Raw genomic sequence first — 19,176 nt, forward strand, 5'->3', positions numbered from 1 at the left:
GTAAATGTGGTGTACCAGCAACCCCTGCTGGCTGCACACCGAACTAGACTGGCATCGGTTCTCTTGAATGGAAGTGTTTTGTATGGGATGCCGGTTGAGAAATACTCGTGTTCTAAATGGCTTTTTGTTTTCTCACACGTGCAAACAGGCACAGAAACCCTTAATGTTAAATTAAGCCATAAATGTGAAATAGTTTGTTTAATCACAGTGAATAAATATGGAGCAGGTGAACTGCTTAGCATTCTTTGTATTCGCCGTTCGTCCTCGGTGTGAATTTATTTTAATAATAGAAAATGATTGATGGTGGCTGGCAAGAAAACTGTTTTGTCAGTTGAATTACCCCCAGTGCGATTTGCAGAACAAAATGAATTCAGCATCACTTCCACACAAAAAGCCGAACGTTGCCACAATTTCTCAGTAATTGCCAACGCAGTTGAAGAAGCTGCGTTATCAGTTTACCATATCACCAAATGTTATTATATTAATCAAAGCCATTTTGGAAGTGAGGCGTATGAAGCGTGGATTGAAAACCTGTTTGAGCTCAATTCAGAGAAGAGATTTTTTGGAAACTAACTTGTCATAGGCATATTTTTAAAGCACGAGATGGGCTTGTAGCTTGTCATATCAAGCAGTGTAATGCATTGAGAAACTGTGAGGACTTGTAAAATCAGGCCAAAAATTATTTTGTAGAGTTTGAGAATGAAGTCTTTTTGCATCCTGAGGTTTGCAAGTGCAATTTCTTCCTTGTTTGGTTTTTGTTGTTTTTTTAATCCCTGTCTGTTCATTGTACTTAGTAATTGGTACTTGAAAAATAAAGGAACCTAACAGCTGTGTCAGATTTTGGTCGGTGTACACTCTGAGCTAATTGTGCTCATTCCAAAAGAATCTTAATTACACAGCAGTTAAAATGCGTAAGTCCAAAATATTGAAGTCTGCCTCCTCTCTACTGTTGTTTCCTGTAATGCAGATAATCACACAGATATGATGGAAGTAGATGGCGATGTCGAAATCCCTCCTAACAAAGCAGTGGTGCTGCGTGGCCATGAATCTGAAGTATTCATCTGTGCCTGGAATCCCGTTAGTGACCTTTTGGCCTCAGGGTACGTGCATTAACCACAACTTTACAGAACATTGATGGTCATTGGTGTACTTTTTGTTTGTGTGGGAGCAAGTTGAAAGAATAGCAGTCTCAGCACTCTCTGTGTCAAATATCACAACATTCACTGCTTAGAAAGGAAAGAGCTTTGAAATGAAGTGAACTGAAAGAAAGGGGTTACATCCTCCTAACTGCTTTGCAGATCTGGAGATTCAACAGCACGGATATGGAACCTCAGTGAGAACAGCACAAGCGGCTCTACGCAGCTGGTACTTCGACACTGTATACGAGAAGGAGGGCAGGACGTACCAAGCAACAAAGATGTGACATCCCTAGATTGGAATGTGAGTAGAAATGACTGCACGAAATACACTGAGAAAACCATGCCTGTAATTTTGCATAGTCAAAGTCTTAAGTGCCATGAACTGTGAATCCTCCGTTACCACTCCAGAGGCATATCTCATTTTGAGTTGCCTTGTGATTTCTTCTATTATACTTTGGGGACTTCTTTTTGATAATTGTAGTCTGTGGAATAAATACCATCAATCTTACACAGATGGCTTCCACTTGAATTTTGCATTGTGCTCCTTAGCCTTGAATTGTGCAGTAAAATTAAATAAATAACCTTTTTGCTGGCAGAGTGAAGGTACACTTCTAGCAACTGGGTCTTACGATGGCTTTGCAAGGATATGGACTAAAGATGGTAAGTGAAATATTTCGTAACTTTCAGTATATTTCCTGTATTGTGGCTCACAACACAGCTTTTTATTTTTTTAATGTATTCATATCAATATAAATTTTCAGGTAATCTTGCCAGCACCTTAGGGCAACATAAAGGTCCTATATTTGCGTTAAAATGGAACAAGAAAGGAAACTTCATTTTAAGTGCAGGAGTGGACAAGGTGAGATAATCTTTGGTAAAATTAAAGTTCTTTACTTTGCTGTTATAATCTAATTGTAAACATAGCAACAAAGCCATGGAAGTAAATAACTAAATTTAAACTTAAGGCACGGGAAGTAAATATGTACTTACAAAGAACTTATGCTAGCTGTGTTTCATTGTGTTTTATAATAGCCTATTGAAATACTCAGACTCATTAGATTTTAATGCCCCTGGATCTCTTCCCGATTAGGTTAGTCTAAGCTGGAAAGTGAGTGCATTGAACCTTGAACCTTTGTAAAAGCAAATAATCTAAAATTTACTGAATTACCTGATGCAAAGCCTCAGAAAAAAACATACTGGAGGAACAGATCAGCGCTGACTTGGATATCAGTCAAGCCTGAGCATGATTTAAAGGTTAAAGCTAGAGCATAGGGAAAGTCAATATATCTGACTGGGGAGGTGCCAGCAGTGTAATGCCATGAAGCCCATTGTTTGACTGTGTTTGATTTCGTGCCTCTGAACAAACGTAAAAGCTCACGAGGTCTTTAAGCTGAGAATTGTTGTTAGCATGAGAGTTTTTATGAATGGTAGAAAGGATGCAGTAGTGACGAAGAATAGACCTAAAGCGAGTTCAAAGAGTTGTAGATGTTGTTTAGTTCTTCCTGTTTTAACTGATTCAGATTGCAGAAGTAAAACCACAGTTCTGCAACACTTAAAGCTGGCAGTGCCATGCTAGGGTAGCAATAAAACCCTCAGAGTTTTTCCTCTCTTTATTACATGGCTTTTCTTTCCTAAATTGACTTAACCTGCTTTCCTTTAGTGTCCAGCTTTCTAAACTCTTCTGCTGACACAAAGAAAGGAAAAGAGTAAATATTTCAAGGCATGGATTTCCTCTTTTGGCAGCTTGGATGGCTTATGCCAGTTTTAATATCATTGTGGAACTTCAGCTTTGATTTGCATAAAATCGTGCTGTAGGAGATAAAGCCTTGTTGTTTCAGTCAATAAAACTCATTGGCAAAGGAACTGAAATTACGATTTGAGAAATATTCTGCATTAGTGGAAAGATCGACTCAACCTTTTGTTTCGTTTTTGTAAATAATTTGTGACCAGTTCAAACTTCCTCTGAATTTGAAGTTTTTATTGATGAAAATTTGCATTGCTAAGGTAGGTCAGGAGCACGAGCGTGTAATGCAGTGATTAAATCATACCAGTTTCGTCATGAAGATCTCTTCCATGAGAAAGGCAGCAGAATGCAGAGGACAGCTCAGATCAAAGTTACACCCAATCTTACAAATGAAGGAATCTGAAAGATTCAATTTGTGAGGCAGTGTTTGTATAAAGATTTCCACAGGGGCAGACAAGTATTTGAAATTACACTTTGAATATACGTGTACTTGAAATTGAATTAGGTGTGCAGTGTGGAGTAGAAGAATATAAATAGAACTGAGGAGATGCATTTAAGTAATTAAAATAAAACAAACCAACAAAACCAGAATCCCCCCCCTTTTTTCCTCTCCAGACCCCAGTACGTTACTATAAACATCATTTTAGTGTTAGAGCATGTTAAGGTTCTCTTGTGTTGTCTGTATTCTTACCAGTAGTTCCTTTAGTACTAGGGAAAACACTTGAAATATTGAGTCATGTGTAGATGTGGGCAATGGGGAGTAGGCTTGGTAATTTGATACATGTGAATGGCAGCAGCTGTGGGGAGCTAGCAGTTGGTGCAAGTGTGTTTGTTAACCTATCTGTTTAATACAGACCACAATTATTTGGGATGCCCACACTGGTGAAGCCAAGCAGCAGTTTCCATTTCATTCTGGTGAGTGCTGATTTTGCTCATTCAGAATTGCTGTCTGGAAGATCTCCAGACGTGTCATTTATTTGGAAAATAAGTTTATGGAGTCCATTCACGCCTTTTTGGACTCTTACACGCAGTCTTCAAATACTGACTACCATATTTGTAGTCTCATGTAGTTTTAAAACATTATAACTCACAACTTTATTGCAGTTGCATGGAAGATCACAAGAGATGGTCCACGTATTTTCAACTCGCTGTAGTGCAGGGGCAGACGTAGTGTGGTGGGCTGCGCAAGATTCATATATGTCAGCTAAGGACTGCATTTTTCATTGTCCTGCTACAGTAATCCCATCTCAACATCCCATGGTTCCTTACTTCCTGCTGTGCTGTCCTCAATTTGTTTGGCCACAACGCAGTTAAAGGCCCTGTTTGCTGGCTAGCTGGGATGAGAGAGTGAGCCACCTCCTGGGAGGGCAGACAAATGGCTTTGCAGGCTGTATGCTCAGAAGGCCCACCAGGATCAGCTGGAAAACAGCAGAGGGGGGATGATGTACGAATCATCAAAGGGCCTTGAAGAAATGTCTCATTTCCACGTTTTATTTTACTTGCCGTATGTTTTTGGTGGCATGACAGCAATCAAAAATATCAGTTCTTGATTTACTCCTAGCAATTTTGTGTGCTCTTGGCCGTAAATAACTCATCCTGGCCAAACCAAAAATGAGGACCATGATTAAGCCTCAAGTTACCATACCCTAAAATGCTGAAATTAAAATGAATGAATAGAGTAAATCACAATCCTTTCACTGGCTGACATCATTGAGCAGAAACGTGCACTGTAAGCTGTGAGAATCTGTGACTTATATGGGCTCTTGAGATTTACTTTAAGGTGACTTAATGATAGTTTGCTTTCTTGTTGGCTCTGTTCTGTATAGCTTTCATTTCAGATGTATCCCATGTTTTAGTGACTATGACGTTTTATACCATATTTTTTGGTAAGACTTTTCAGCTGCGTTTCTCATTGTTTTAAGTGTTTGATCATCTTTAGAACTTCTGTAAAATTAATAGCTGCTTCCTGTTGGCATTTGTTTGAAGGTGGAGAATGGAAAGTTTGTAAATCAAATTTCTGCAGGATATGTATCACGGTGTTAAATATTTTGTTCTTTTAGCACCAGCATTAGATGTTGACTGGCAGAGCAACAACACATTTGCCTCTTGCAGCACAGACATGTGCATTCATGTCTGTAAACTAGGACAAGATAGGCCCATCAAAACCTTCCAGGGTCACACAGTAAGTACTGGAAAATGGCAAATTTTATGACGTTTTTATTAACGAGAGGCTGATGGGGTGGGCAGGGATCATCACTAACCTTACCAGTATACACTGCTTGCATAAGAGTTAGTCTTTGGCAACAGGCATTAGATACGTACCCAGGTAGATGTAGTTGAGATCATATGTAAGCTCAGTCTCTCTGATGAGAACAGTACTTGCTCTTGTATGCAGCTATTTTTACCAGGATGGCTTTAGAAGAAGAAACAGATTAATTTGATTTTCCTATGAATCATGTTGTGTTAAGGTCACGTATGGAATGAAAATTAAATGTATTAATAGTGGTAATTATGCAAATACTTGCAACTGCAACTTCATCTTTTGTATGCTGTCATTTGTAATGGAAGTGAAAATTCTAACCTATTTTCACTGCTCAATTTTAGAATGAAGTAAATGCAATCAAATGGGATCCAACTGGTAATCTTCTGGCATCCTGTTCAGATGATATGACTCTAAAGGTAATGGGAGTGATGGCTGTTGTCTTTGTAGGACTTTGGAAAACACACCATTAGTTTGAGTGATGGAGCCATATCGCTGCGCATTCCGTGTCGTCTTAATGTTTGTTCTTTTTTGATGGAACAAGATTAGGCAATCCCAGCAATCCCTTTGCTAATCAGAGCCAAGCTTTGGTCCAGAGAGCTTGTTACAGGCTACCACCTCGAGACTTGGAGCATGATGTATTAGGTGCTTTTAGCTGTTTACAAAATTAAGTCATTAATCATTAAGCTGTCACACTTGGTTGCTTTTGTTTAAGAGGGATAGTTGGAATGCATGTAATGTCCTAACACGTACAAGAATCAGTGCCTAGATCCTTTCATAGTTTCTTCTGTTTTCCCCTGCTTTCTAGTTAAAACTTTTATTACGTTATTTCTTGTAAGACTGAGTGTGCCCTTGTTTCTTCACTTCAGCCAGAGTCATTCTACAGTTCTAATTGTACCAGTGTGTTTCTCCTGGATAATTCTTGCATAACCAATATAACTCTCAATAGAATAAGTTTATTGTTTTTGTTGTTAGGATATCATGGATGAGTTGGAGCCCTATGGAGCTCCTCCTCTGTGCAAAATATTGCACAAGCACCTGGCAACGCCAGTCGCAATAAGCCAAGAAAATGTCATAATGGCTTTTGCACTACACTTCTATTGCTTTGCATGAGAACAGCACATTTTCCTACTAACTCTGTTTCACTCAATCTGTGTAGCAAGAAGGAGGTTCGTTTAAAAATAGAACTGTGATATTTTGTCAACTCAGACATGAACATACACATATTGCTCTTCTCATTTCAGCATCTGTTATCTTCTATACGTTTTTCAAGTGACACATAGTTAGCACATGTAGATTGGTTTCTGTAGACAATATCTTGATTACTTATTATGCCATCAGGTACTTAGTGCCCTCCTTTATTGAGTTCTGAAATAATCTTTACTGTAATTACTTTGGAAACACAGAAGTCACAGAAAATGCTTCGTGAGTAGCTTAAAAGGTAGCAGTCAGGCTGCAGAAGATAAAGAAAGGTATAAAAAGTATCTTAGTGCAATATTGCGCTGAATGTCTTTGTGTCGTCTTCTGTTTTATCACAGATCTGGAGTATGAAGCAAGACAGTTGTGTCCATGACTTACAAGCACACAACAAAGAAATTTATACTATCAAGTGGAGTCCTACGGGACCAGGAACAAATAATCCAAATGCCAATCTTATGTTAGCAAGGTACTTCTTAATCCTGTTTGTAGAGGTTTTGTGTTTGTTTTTTTTGTTGTTTTTTTTTAAGAAATAGAGCGCTATGTTTACTTTGCACATAAACGTAAGTGAAAAAGCAAAATGTTTCAAATGATGTAGGATGCTTTATCAGCTGTATTTAAAACAAAATTGTGCAAAACTGAGAAGTAATTAATCTCTGTTTTTCTCCCTTGACAGTGCATCCTTTGATTCTACTGTTCGGTTATGGGATGTAGACAGAGGAATCTGTATTCATACTCTGACAAAACATCAAGAACCTGTGTACAGTGTAGCTTTCAGTCCTGATGGCAGGTACCTGGCCAGCGGCTCCTTTGATAAATGTGTACACATCTGGAACACACAGGTATAGCTCTTCTGTCTGCTTAGGAAGTTTTCTCAGTCTTTTCCATCAGTGCTTTTCCAACCTTAGTTTCACCATCTTTTTTTCTTGGACACAGAGAACTTTGTCCTTACTAACGTGCTGATTTACCTTCCCTTTGTCCCAGGGTTTCTTCTGTTAATGGATGTATGTTAATTTTTTCTTTCTGTGTGAAATGTACCTGCATGTGACGCCCCAAAACCACACTCAAGACATATTCAGCAGTCTCTGCAGTAGCATGCTGCATCCAAAACCTCTTACCTCTGACATATAAACTCCTGATAAATTAGCTCTGCTGTGAAAAAATGTTAAGTGAACGTAGGCGTACAAGTCTGATACTTGATAGCTATTTCATTGAATGTCACTGGAAAGCAAAAGAATGTAAAATGAGAGAAGACGACAACAGATCTTTTTGCAAAACTTTCTGAGAAAGAGCACTATTACTTTGCTTTTCTGTCAGAGGAGAGCTGAAGGAAGATGAAAGTGTAAAATCTGCGTTGTTAGGCAAGGTGTGATCTCTGGTTACCAGGGACTGTATGTATTATAATTTGATCAAGGCCAACTGTGGTTTCACCTTTCAAACGCAGAAGATTAAGATGCTGTAATTGTTTGTCAAATCCTTTCACACAGTTATTAGATGGTTGAGATTCACAGACTATTATTTCCCCCTGAGAATTTCAGCTGTTAAAAACATGAGGGAAGTTTTACATGCAGTAGAAATGTACCCGATCCCATGTATTTTGCTATATTAATTACATGTTTTGTCCCTTTTTAGACAGGTGCCCTAGTTCACAGTTATAGGGGAACAGGAGGGATTTTTGAGGTTTGCTGGAATGCAGCAGGAGACAAAGTTGGAGCAAGTGCTTCAGATGGTTCAGTAAGTGTAGCTTGACTTGTTTAACGCTCTGACATGTTTTGGCTAACAGTAGAGATGGTATTTCCTTGTGTACCTGATGTTCAAATACGTGCAGCTTTCATGTAGATGTTTTTCATATAAAGTTTATAAAATTTGAGAGTAGGATGTCTTGATTCCAGCTTGATATGTTACTGTTCTAAACCCACCAAAGTCAGAAGATGTGTTTAATTTAAATTCCCTGTCCCTTCTGGTGCTTAATGTGGAAAATCTGTTCAGGGTTGTTTTTCATATCATCTTTATCATATGATTGCAGAAAATACCGTGAAAGGAACAAAAATCTCAAGGCATATCCTGACTGGAAGTTAATTGCCATTCCACTCAAGGTTACTCTTACATACAGGCAACGTAACCTTTCCAGTCTTCCAGTTAATTTGACCCAAGAGGCTAATTGTACTTGCAACAGATGTGTTTGTGATTTTCATTTAATTCTGACTCTTCTAAGATGTGTCCTTGCTATGATTTGTTAGTAAAAGTCCACCCTCATCTCCTCTGTTTTGAATGCGTTTTTAGCTGGCGATAGCTAAGCAAACAGGAGCGCTTTGGAACCACTCGATGGCTAAAAGTAGATCTCATCTGTGGTTGGTTTGCTGTGTCTGACAGAACTAGGAGCACTGCTTAGTGAAGGCTTTAGAAAATTGAACTTTGTGTTTATACAATGTTAATTATTATTATTTTTAGAGTATTCTGATCAGTTCTTGTATTTTCTGAGAATGTATTTTTAATTCAGTTTTACTATATTTTTATATATAAGTTCTTGACTTTTCTAATGCGAAGTAACAGGCAAACAGCTCATGTAAGAGATTTTGAATGGCTCCAATGATAATTCAGCAGGCAGCAATACCATTAGCAGGGCTGGCTGTGTGCTGATAACCCAGGAGCTCACGTACTGATTTTTACCCCCAGGTCACTTAGAAATTCAAGGTTACGCAGACTGTTCCATAGGTTTCTCTCAGCTGTTTCACGCAGAGTTGTGTAAATGCGTAATATCATGCAGTGTGCATTTCCTGTATGTGTATTTTTCTTTTTTCTTACAGGTTTGTGTATTAGACCTACGGAAATAGCGCTACTAGTTGGAAGCCATGGACCGACTATGAATGTGTACATAGCCAAAATGACTGTCCCTGACCCATGTACTGCTATAGTCCCAATTGAACCATGGCCAGTCCACTACAGCCAAACGTAAAAGAAATATATACATATACTGTATATAAAAATAAAGAAAAAGTTACACCCTGAAGAGGATGACAGAGTTTTGTCACAGCTTGTGAATCCCATTCACCAAGTGCTGGAATCTGCTGTGCCCCAAAATAACATTTTAATGTTTTGGATATGAAAAACAGAAGAGAGAGCGAGAGAGAGAGAGAAATATACCGTATACAAGAGCAGACCCATATACATACCAAATTCAGAAGATATAATGGCAGCCTTCATTACCCCTTTTCCCCTCTTAATCCGCTATGACAATGGATTGTGGGGTATCTTTTTTTTTTTCTTCATTCTCCTTCTCAGTAGCTGAGCAGTTTGTGTGTACAGAGAAAACGGACTTACAGAAATCTGCAGCAGTAGTTTTTTCTTTGCTTTTAACCATTGGGTTTTCTGTTTTGTTTTGGTTAAGTTTACGGATGCATGAAGTAAGGGAGTGAATTAGTTTCTTGTTTATGTTCTTTTTTTTATCACTTTGGGAAAAAAAAAAAAAAACAAAAAAAAACCAGACAAAAAAAACCAACAACAACAAAAGATGTTTCTTTGAAACATATTTGAATGCATTCTTTGAGGAGGTAGATTGAACCTGACGGTGTTTGGTACATTTTGTGACTCCCAGAGCACAATTTTGTGAACAGAAGGAGGGCGGAAAAGGGATTGTGGAGAGAGAAGAAAAAAAATCCTTCTTTGAGGCTTGATTTTTCACGTCCCGCTCATCTACGAAGTGTGACAGCGATGGGTATGATGCGGTGTTTTATTTTCTGGTGACATGGCTGGAATGCAGCAGTGTCTTATTGGGGACGTAATTCTGCCAAACCTAAGAATAGAATTGCACAAAAGTACAGAAGTGAAACATACAGGGATGCAAGAAAAAGAAAAAAGAAAAAAAAAAAAAGGAAAAAAACAAAACAAAACGACAAAAAAGAGGAAAATGAAATTGCATCTTCTGTTGCTTTAAGACCATAGCTAAAATAGGGTTAAATGTGGTTAAATTGTGCACTATTATGACAAGGAGCAAACTATAGCTGGGGGATTGACAAGGGTTCATGCCACAGCTTCTCTGGGAGTTGCCCATCGTTATTTGTAGGAGCTTAGATGTATAATTGTAACCAAACTCCAGTATTAAAAGTGTCTCATGTAATTTTTCTTTATTAAAATAAAATCTTTGGCATATATTTGATAACACTGCCATTAAGAGGCAAAATGTTTACTACCTTAGATTTAAAAGAAAATATCTTAAACAGAGGACTTGCTTCAAGTTTATTTTAATAGCAGTGATTCAGCTTATTTAAAAGATGAATACTTGCACTAATTCCCCTGCTGCTCCAGTCCTGCAGTTTGTTGTATCACGTGACTACATTTTTTTTTTCCAACTATAGGGTAGATGGTAAGCTGCTATTTTTTTAATAATCACTACTATATAGTGTCTTTTACTCTGTTTACAATATCGAGTATTTTTCTTACAATGACAGATGTATATGGCAAACCTTTTTCTGCTCATGTGATTAAAAATATACTGATAGTGGTTTTATTTGTAAATGATAGCATGAGTTTGTGTTTACGCGTACGTGTAGTTGAGGAGGTTGCATCACGTCCTGCATACGAGTCCAAGAGTGTAAATTTATACAGAGGAGAGGTTGTCAGATTTGTGTCCCAGGCATTTTACTTAAGGAATGGTTTATATTACAGAGAGAGCTTTGTGAAGTTATCAGTTTTATAACACTATTTCAATCACAAATAATTTTGTGGCTCATGATTGCTATATATATATTTTTTTTTCCTTCTGTTTTTTCCCCTCCAAGTTATGTAGAAATTGATTAAATCCAGATAGTGCAGCTTTCACGTTTTACCAGTGGTCCTTTAGGCATTGATTTCTGCTATTTCCATGGAATAAACATGACTTGAAGCAAGTCTGAGTTTGACTAAGGTAGGGGAGCAATTTGCCAGAGGTAAAGAGAAGTCAACAATGCATTCTTTAAATATACCCCGGGAATATAATATTATCATATACAGCATTTAAAAACAAGAAAAAAATCGTATCCATAAAGGCAGTCATCCGTGATGGTTCAGTGCCAGCTGTTTTTAGGGTTTGGGAACATATTACAAACGTTTAGAGCAATTACTCGGTGAGTTAGAGTACGTAGGAAGCCTTATATATTGAGTGTCTGGCACTTGAAATGTTGCTTTTATTGCTGGAGGTCCATGACTGTGGCTGACCTCTGTCATTAATGAAAAAGAAAAAATAAAAAAATAAAAATTCTGTGCAATAATTTTAAACTGTGCTCCCAGGAATAGACACAAATGTTTTGAGTGTGTTTAAGCTGCATTTTTCGTTTAGCAATGCGTTTGTCAATTGCACTGAATTTAAACCTGAAAGTCAGAAGTGATTCTTGATAGTACTTTTGTATTTTAATATGGACGGTTTTATTCATTTTCATAAGTCATTGGATGATTCTTTCAGCCAATCCAAACAGTCGTGGTGGAATTCTGTGACATAGCTGCAAAATCACACAGCCATTTTTAGGGTATTGCCATTTTTCCTCTTTCTCAGTCATCAGCTGTTTTGGTTGTAATTCTAGTTGCTTAAGCATAGCATCACATATTCATAAATAGATACAACAGAGCTTCGGTCTTGGAGGTCCAGGCTTTTCAGGTGCTCGAAGCATAGTCCAGCAATGCCAGATGTGTTGACTTGAGAGCTCTGGACACGCAGGCTAACGCCCCAACCCAGTGTTAATGCTCCATGCCCACTGCAGCGGAGTCATGCCAGGCCCCACAGCAGCAGGTCTGGCTGTAGGTGTTTTATTGTTGTCCTTTACTAGCATGCCACAGTGCTGCTCCTGCTCACACCTCTTTTTGCCTCTTGTTTTATACACTGTTAAGTGCATGCATGCCAGGTGTGCTAGGTTCTGTGATTCTGTGAAGTAAAAAGAAAAAAATCACAAAAAAAAAAGAAAAAAAAAAAACAAACCATAAATTTATTGCATTTTATAGCACAGAGACCTCGTATTCAATAGTGAGGTAGACTATCCAAATTTTTTCCTTTAAATTGAGTATGCCAAATGTCGGTAAGAGCCTAATTTTGTATCAGTGTATGCACATGCTTAGTCTTACATAGAGATTAATTCTGTTGCTCCTGTTTTCAGAGTCTGAAGGCAAATGTGTGCATAGGCCTTTGCCTGCATGGAAGTCACAGTCTTGTTTCCATTCAGCGTGTCAATGGGCAGACGTCCAAGTAGAGGATAAAAGGAAGGGGAAAAACTGGGCTCAGAGTGAATGCTGGAATAAGGAAGGAACTGCTCTTCAGTTTGCTGTTTTTCTATGCATCGATGTCAGAATCCCGTTGCTCATGTCTGCATAGTTAGGTCCAGGTTTCCGTAGAGTTCCTCTTTTTTCTATTTTGCTTTATCTTTTCCTGCGTTTATAAATCGATGTAAAGATTCCCAACCAGTGGACTTTCTAGTGTAGTTAAGAGAATATCTAGGTCCTCGTAAAAAGCTTTTTTTAGACTCTTTATAATGTTGATAAACTCAGTTTATTCTGGGACTACAATTGTGCAGGGTTATTTAGCGTGTCTACTAGATGATTGGAAATCTTATATGAAACACTAAAAGTGCCTCTTTTTCTGGGTTGGGTGGAGGGAGGTAATAGTTACCAGAGTCAGAATGACATGGCATTTTGAAGCATGTTTCTTTATTTCATGACACTTTAAATGCATCTTGAGAGAAAGGCCAAAGATTTCTACCAATTCTAATTAATTTTCCTTTTAAAAGCACTCCTTTTTCCTTACACTGCTTACCTCATGCTAGGGCGTGTTTAATGGGACGTTGTACCTTTGAGATGTTCTTTGTGTTCAGGAAGAAGGGTCGGCAGATCCAGGCGGCTGTTTGCCCACAGAGCAATCTTGCAGCTGACGCCTTCGGTTCTGCCGAATGAAGGAATCTCCTTGAAACTGCAAACTGGGTTTTTCAGCTTGTAAATAACAGGTTGTATGTTTTTGTCCGTTCGGCAAAGAGGAGCCTTGGGACCCAATTTTCCAATCTCGACTCGATCAGAAATCCCTTTGTCTTTCACTTCATGAGAAAACTTTGCCAGAATAAGCGTTGGAAGATATGTGGGTCTGTGTCACAGCACGCCGCGTTAGGCCAGGCGAGCGCCTCGCCGGAGCCAGGGCTGCTGCTGGTGCCAGAGCAGGGCTGTGCTGGAGCAGGGCTGCTGCGCTTAGCCCGTGTTCCTTTCCAACGAGGAGCCTTGTGTCTTCTAACTTCACAAAGCCCCTGTAGAGCCATTCCCTGGGGGGATCATTTCGCACTCTCCAGAAGTCTGAAGAAAGCAGAAGCAACATTGTGGCATGTTAGAAGCAAATAAGGCTTCCGGAGACAGCAGTAAATCTCCATCAAAGATCCCTGACATTTTCCTTAGGGAGAGAGCCAAGGAGCAGTCTTCACATCTCCCTCTAGAGAAAGCTCTGAAATCCCACGTTCTGTGAAAGCGTGGCTGTCTTTGCTGTCGGTCTGGAGGCAGACAAGGCAGGAAGATCTGCCACGTCTTAACAGAAGGCGGATTTAGTGTTAATAGTGCTTCAGATCAGTAGTTTTGAGTACATGCTCTCTTTCTCTGCCTTTAAGTTTGCAGCTTGACAGTAACTTAAGGCACGTTTTGTTTCATTTCCTTTTTTTTAATTAATCATTCATTTTTACTTCATGATGTTTTTGTCATTTGTGGGTGAATACAAGAAAACAGTCTGCATGTTGTTGCTAGTCCAGTGTACTTTGCAATCTTGTCCTCAACAGACTGCAGTGTGCAGAACAGTAATTCTAGAATACAGAAGTAATTTTCTCTCTCTCCTGACATTGACATTGTAGTTGTAATGGTTTCATTTGGAGTTACAAATCCTTTGGGTCTAATTCTGTGAGCCTACCTATAGCACTGGATTAAAATGTCTGCATCATTTCTTCAGTTATCCAGTTAAACTACAGCTGTTGTAAAAGTGTAAACCAGCCCATGACAGTTTTTTGTACTTGTTTAAAGGACTTTTATTGTTCAGTTTTCATGATTATTGTCTAAAGAAGACTGATATAGATGTTCTATACTGTCCTGGACCATGTTAATTACACTTTATGATGTATTTTGGTTCTACATCACAATGATTTGTCCCCAAGGCCCTTATATCCCTTCTAGGCACATTTTCTGTTGCAGTTTCCCTTTGCATTGTATTGCTTTGACAACTGTAATTTGAATCAGATCTGAAAGAGGTCCAGAATAAAATATATTTTGATATTACTTTGGCTGAATCTTCTATCACGGTAATTTTTAATGCTTGGTACAGAAGATTTGCAGACGACTGAGTTGGGAAAGCGATAGATGTGAACAATATTCGTTTTGGCATGCTTTCATTTAAGACGATATACAAGAAGCAACTCATTGTGAACAAACAGCAGACCGTCTGAAACCTGAGGTTGTCCTCAGCGGCCTTTGTCCTTTTTCTTGCCCATACACTTGTGGAAGAGAGGCCGAGTCTGGAGACATTCCCAGCTACGAGCATCTGCTTCAAGGATTGGGGTGAGCTGTGGGCAGGCTGCTGCCCAGTAATGCGGTCTCATTTCATCTGTTCTTACAGAGTAATTGAATTGTGCAAAGGGTTGTGTTGGCACCTTATTTCACCTGTTTGAAGCTGTTCATGGTTAGCTTGAAAATTATGGAAAAGCATAATTAATGGATTAAAAATGGGGGAGGAATTGTATTTTTGAAGTGTAAACAGCCTGGGATTTCACTCACCTGGAGTTTGGGTGTGTTTGGGGATTTCTCTGTCATTGCTTGAATGCTGAGAAAGCAAAGCTGAATCAATCTCATGTTTTTCAGACAGACTCTGTGCTTGTGTCACAGTACAGGAAGTTTGTGCCTCTTCATACTGTGTCAGTGCAGATGCCCCACGCTGGAGTACAGCCACCCTGTGCTACTATGGAGAGGTTCAGCGCTCCATAGCATGGTAGCAGTGCTGCTTGCCTCCTGTGAGGAGGGGACGGTGTTCCAGGTAGGTTGGTTGCACCAATGCTGGCTGAATTTTCCTTCTGAAATGTCCTCCTTTTACAACAATCTGCTGTTTGTTTTTCTGTAGGAACTCATGATATCAAGTATTCTTAAAATCCATAGAGAATTGATTTAATGGAAATTGAAGCAATGCTTTTGTTTCTATGATGGCAGAGCAGCCGTAACAGAACTAGGAGGAATCTGGTGATGACTGGAGAGTGACGATGCCTGAGATAGGACAGTTGTCCTTAAGGAAGCCTGGCCAGATTCACAGTGCAGATCCTATCTCTATCAGTAAGTGAAAATGATACAAGGGACAGTTTGAAGGATTAATACAAAAATTAAAGTGCGATGCTGATTAGGTGCAGAGCCAATTCCCAAAGCAAGGAAGCAGAAGCATGTGCAGCTTGTTGCTGTTGTGCTGTTTACAAACTCATGCTCAGGTCTGTGAATATTCTATTATTTTTATTCCATTAAATATTCTATTTCACAAGAAAAGTTTCTGTTTCTGCGACAAACCTTACAAGAAATGATTCAAGGTCGTTTCTGTAGAAAACAGGTAATAACTGCAGCGTGTGCTTGTAGAGCCATGAAGTTTCATGTTTGGAGCCCATGACGGAATATCAGTTAAACAGAGGGACTTCTTGTTTCCAGGACACATGTCTACCTTTAGCTTTATATTCCAGGTGTAGAGCTGCTGAGCTGTGAAGTATTTGCTGACCCATTCATTTATCTCTGTCCTGGCTTATTACTGGATCCACTCAGTATTTCCATCAGATGCTTTTCTCTTTGCGGGTAAGTAGCGCCTTTGAACTGAACAAAGAAATCTGTGCTGGTAGTTTGAACATCAGCCCATTGCATGGCTATGTTGCTTGTAATCTGGTAACATTTTACATGCACGTGTGGGTGCAGGAATTGGGAAAGCTCTGCCCAGTTTTTCAGTCATTTTATACCACTTGGTTTAGGAGGGGTTTTAAGAAGCGCAGTCTTAATTGAATGCTGCTGCTTTAGGGGGTTCTGTTTGGAAGTAGTGGGAAGGCGGTGGGAAATGACTGCGATCAGAAGCCTGGAAGAGTACTCAACAGTCGGGCAGGCTGTTTGTGCCCATGTCTGACAGCTGCTAATTTGGTCTCTAAGGCTTTCCTGAATGAGATCCCAATATTGTGATAGCATTCATGACAAAGTACATTTGTCTAATCTGCATCTTCCTTGTAGCAATTAAAAACTTACTGTTTTGTCCACCCTGAATGGGGATTGGGAGGAGAAGCTGTTTCTTTATTATTTGTAGCAGCCTTTTATGTATTTGAAATCTGTTATTGTGTCTTTTCTTCTTTAGGCTGAGCCGTCCCCAGTGCATCTTAATCAATGCATCAACAACAGCTGCTCTTCTTGACAAACAATCTAATGAACACTGAAATAAGAATCTTATTTGTAAGAAATACCATCTCTGTCAGTACTGAGGAGGCAAGGGGGGGAGCTGTGAAAATGAAATAAGACTCTCAGTTTTGAAATTCTGCTGTAATAAATATGTACAGCGGCTCAGTAATTTATGGGTTTGTATTACTGATGTTCCAGCAAAGATGGGCCCCGTTGTTGTACGCAAGTTTTATGCAGACAACTTTTTACTGTTCTATAAAGGTTGATGCTGTTACTCCTCCTGGTTTTCAGGCCCAGCAGGTCCTTGGTGAAGCAGGAATAACACTCAGAATTCCCCTTCCTGAAGATATCTAACATAAAGCAGGATGGAGGACCTGGCTGAGGGTTGTGGTTACCTGCAGCTTCCACATGGGGCCACGCTCTCTAGCCAGGCTGCCAGGGGTGTTCCAGAACAGCAGCAGGAATGGGGCAGGATCCTTGGGAACTGGAGGTGTGTGTGTGATGCTACATCTAGACAATGTCAAAAGGATTCAAAAATAACCAAATCTATTGCAAATGGAGAGCTTTAGAAGTGTAACACTTCTTAAACTGGAGAACCTCAGCCACCTTCTGACTAAGATAGCATTTCTCAGTCGAGGTCACATACAAATAATCTTAATTTGAATGGGGGTTTTGAGGCAAAAGCAGTGAACTGTAAAAACTAAATCTCTGAAGCTTCTCCCAAGCATTCCCACATAGTGGTTGCATCCAGCTTGAAGCCCTGACCACTGTGAAACAACCCCTGAAAGGCCACAGAGCAGCCAGTTCCAGATGTGCTACTTACATGGCACGTATCAGTCCTAGTGAAGACGGCGTCTAGCACTGCGTGTCTTCGGGTAGAGAAGCAGCTCCCAAAAGGAGAGGTATGATTGTTCTCTGTGGGCTCGCTGACCCTCACTGCTTTTATTTTACTTCTTTCCTTCCCAGCATGGAGCATGAGAGGTGACAGGATGCCCGGCGGCAGGCAGGCTGTTGAACCAATGCAGCAGCCACATCTGGCTGTACCCATAGCAAAAGCCAGAGCCAGTCCCTGCCCCAAAGCAAGCAGGATAGACCGCAGAGTCCTTGCCTGATATGTATGCACCAGGACTGGAGCAGTGTGAGTGTCCTCTCCCTTCTATAGAGCTGCTCCTCAGCATGCACAGATGTGCTCAGGTATATATACCCTTGTACACACATAGGGACAAAGATGCTATTTCTGAGCTAAAGCACAGTGAGATTTCTGGAGGTGTTCTCCAACAAATGGGCACCTGAGGGTGCTCTTGTGTCTTTCAGCATGAGGAATGACCAAAAAAGCATGAAGATGCATGTGCTGTCCTTCCTGTATGCAGATTGCTTCCAGCTCTGGGTTGCCACCTGCTCTTCCCTTGCCTGCACTGGGTGAGCGACCTGAGGCATCTGCTCCTGCCGCAGGGGATAGATGAGAAGAAAGGAAAATCATCTCTGTCAACCCTAATTGAGAGAGATGGTAAGGATCCAGGAGTCCCGGTGGAGGCAGAGGGGTAGGTGTGTGCTGTGTTCTCTGCTGCTTCCATGTCCCCAAGGAGAACTTGAAAGCAGCAAAGGAGATTTTATTAATACTATTTTATCACTGCTGCTGTTCAAGGATTTGTTGATTTCCCATTAGATTTCTACATCTCCACCATTTTCCTAAACTTGTTACTCCAGCTGGGATTGGTGCAGCAGCACTGTACGTTACAGCAAAGCTCCTGCATTGTTCATGGCAAACTGCAAGGGTTTGTTCTCCTTTCTCCGGATGCCCCCTCAGATCAAAGGGCGATGGCAGAAACTCAGGTAACAACTTGGGCTTGTCGTCTAATAGGGCTGGTGGGTGACTCACTGAGGTTTCCTATGACCCCTCCTGAATGTAGCACAGCTATGCAGCATCCAGCTTGTAAGCCTGAAGAGAGGTTAACATCACAGTGCTGCAATATGATCTGAACAAAACTGGGACTAGGAAACAGTCACCTTGGAATGGGGACGATCATAGTCAGGTTCAGAACATACATAATTGGCGTTATTATTTCCCATTTCTTGTGAGCCAATGTGCTGTACTTCCAGCCTGCCTTCTTTTCTATACAAAACAGCAGTCATTAAAAAAGAAAAAAGTTTAGATCCCAAGATTGCCTGTAGTTCAGACACTTCAGTGATAGAAAAATGTGTATTTTCAAGAGAAAGTACGTGCAAGTACCGAATCTCACCAAATTGCAGAGATGTTACTTTGTTCAAACTAACCCCTTTGTGCTGTAGAGGAAACAATTTACTACTTTGGTAAATAAACACAGCTGTTAAGAAGTTAAGATCAGCCTGTCAGCCCAGTTGTCTGCTGAGTAAATGACAGTGCACAGGTCTGCGAGATGCTGAGGTGGAGATGCATGGAGTATGCTGCAAGTACAGAAGGATTGAGACTGGAA

General features: G+C 40.0%; 1 protein-coding gene across 4 annotated transcripts in view; it reads left to right on the top strand.

The window, feature by feature from the left end:
- Positions 1–11,547, top strand: part of TBL1XR1 (TBL1X/Y related 1) — an 84,002-nt gene extending 72,455 nt beyond the window's left edge. For all 4 annotated transcript variants that reach the window (XM_072344077.1, XM_072344078.1, XM_072344080.1 and 1 more), the window contains 11 exons: positions 968–1,100; positions 1,299–1,440; positions 1,736–1,799; positions 1,901–1,998; positions 3,738–3,798; positions 4,944–5,065; positions 5,488–5,562; positions 6,682–6,809; positions 7,017–7,182; positions 7,973–8,074; positions 9,148–11,547. In XM_072344077.1, the coding sequence (XP_072200178.1) occupies positions 968–1,100; positions 1,299–1,440; positions 1,736–1,799; positions 1,901–1,998; positions 3,738–3,798; positions 4,944–5,065; positions 5,488–5,562; positions 6,682–6,809; positions 7,017–7,182; positions 7,973–8,074; positions 9,148–9,174 (1,118 nt within the window). In that variant the 3' untranslated portion in view covers positions 9,175–11,547. The remainder of the gene's footprint in view (positions 1–967; positions 1,101–1,298; positions 1,441–1,735; positions 1,800–1,900; positions 1,999–3,737; positions 3,799–4,943; positions 5,066–5,487; positions 5,563–6,681; positions 6,810–7,016; positions 7,183–7,972; positions 8,075–9,147) is intronic.
- Positions 11,548–19,176: the final 7,629 nt, after the last annotated feature.

Source organism: Excalfactoria chinensis, chromosome 9 (genome assembly GCF_039878825.1).
Source record: "Excalfactoria chinensis isolate bCotChi1 chromosome 9, bCotChi1.hap2, whole genome shotgun sequence".
In the NCBI taxonomy this organism is placed as follows: domain Eukaryota; kingdom Metazoa; phylum Chordata; class Aves; order Galliformes; family Phasianidae; genus Excalfactoria; species Excalfactoria chinensis.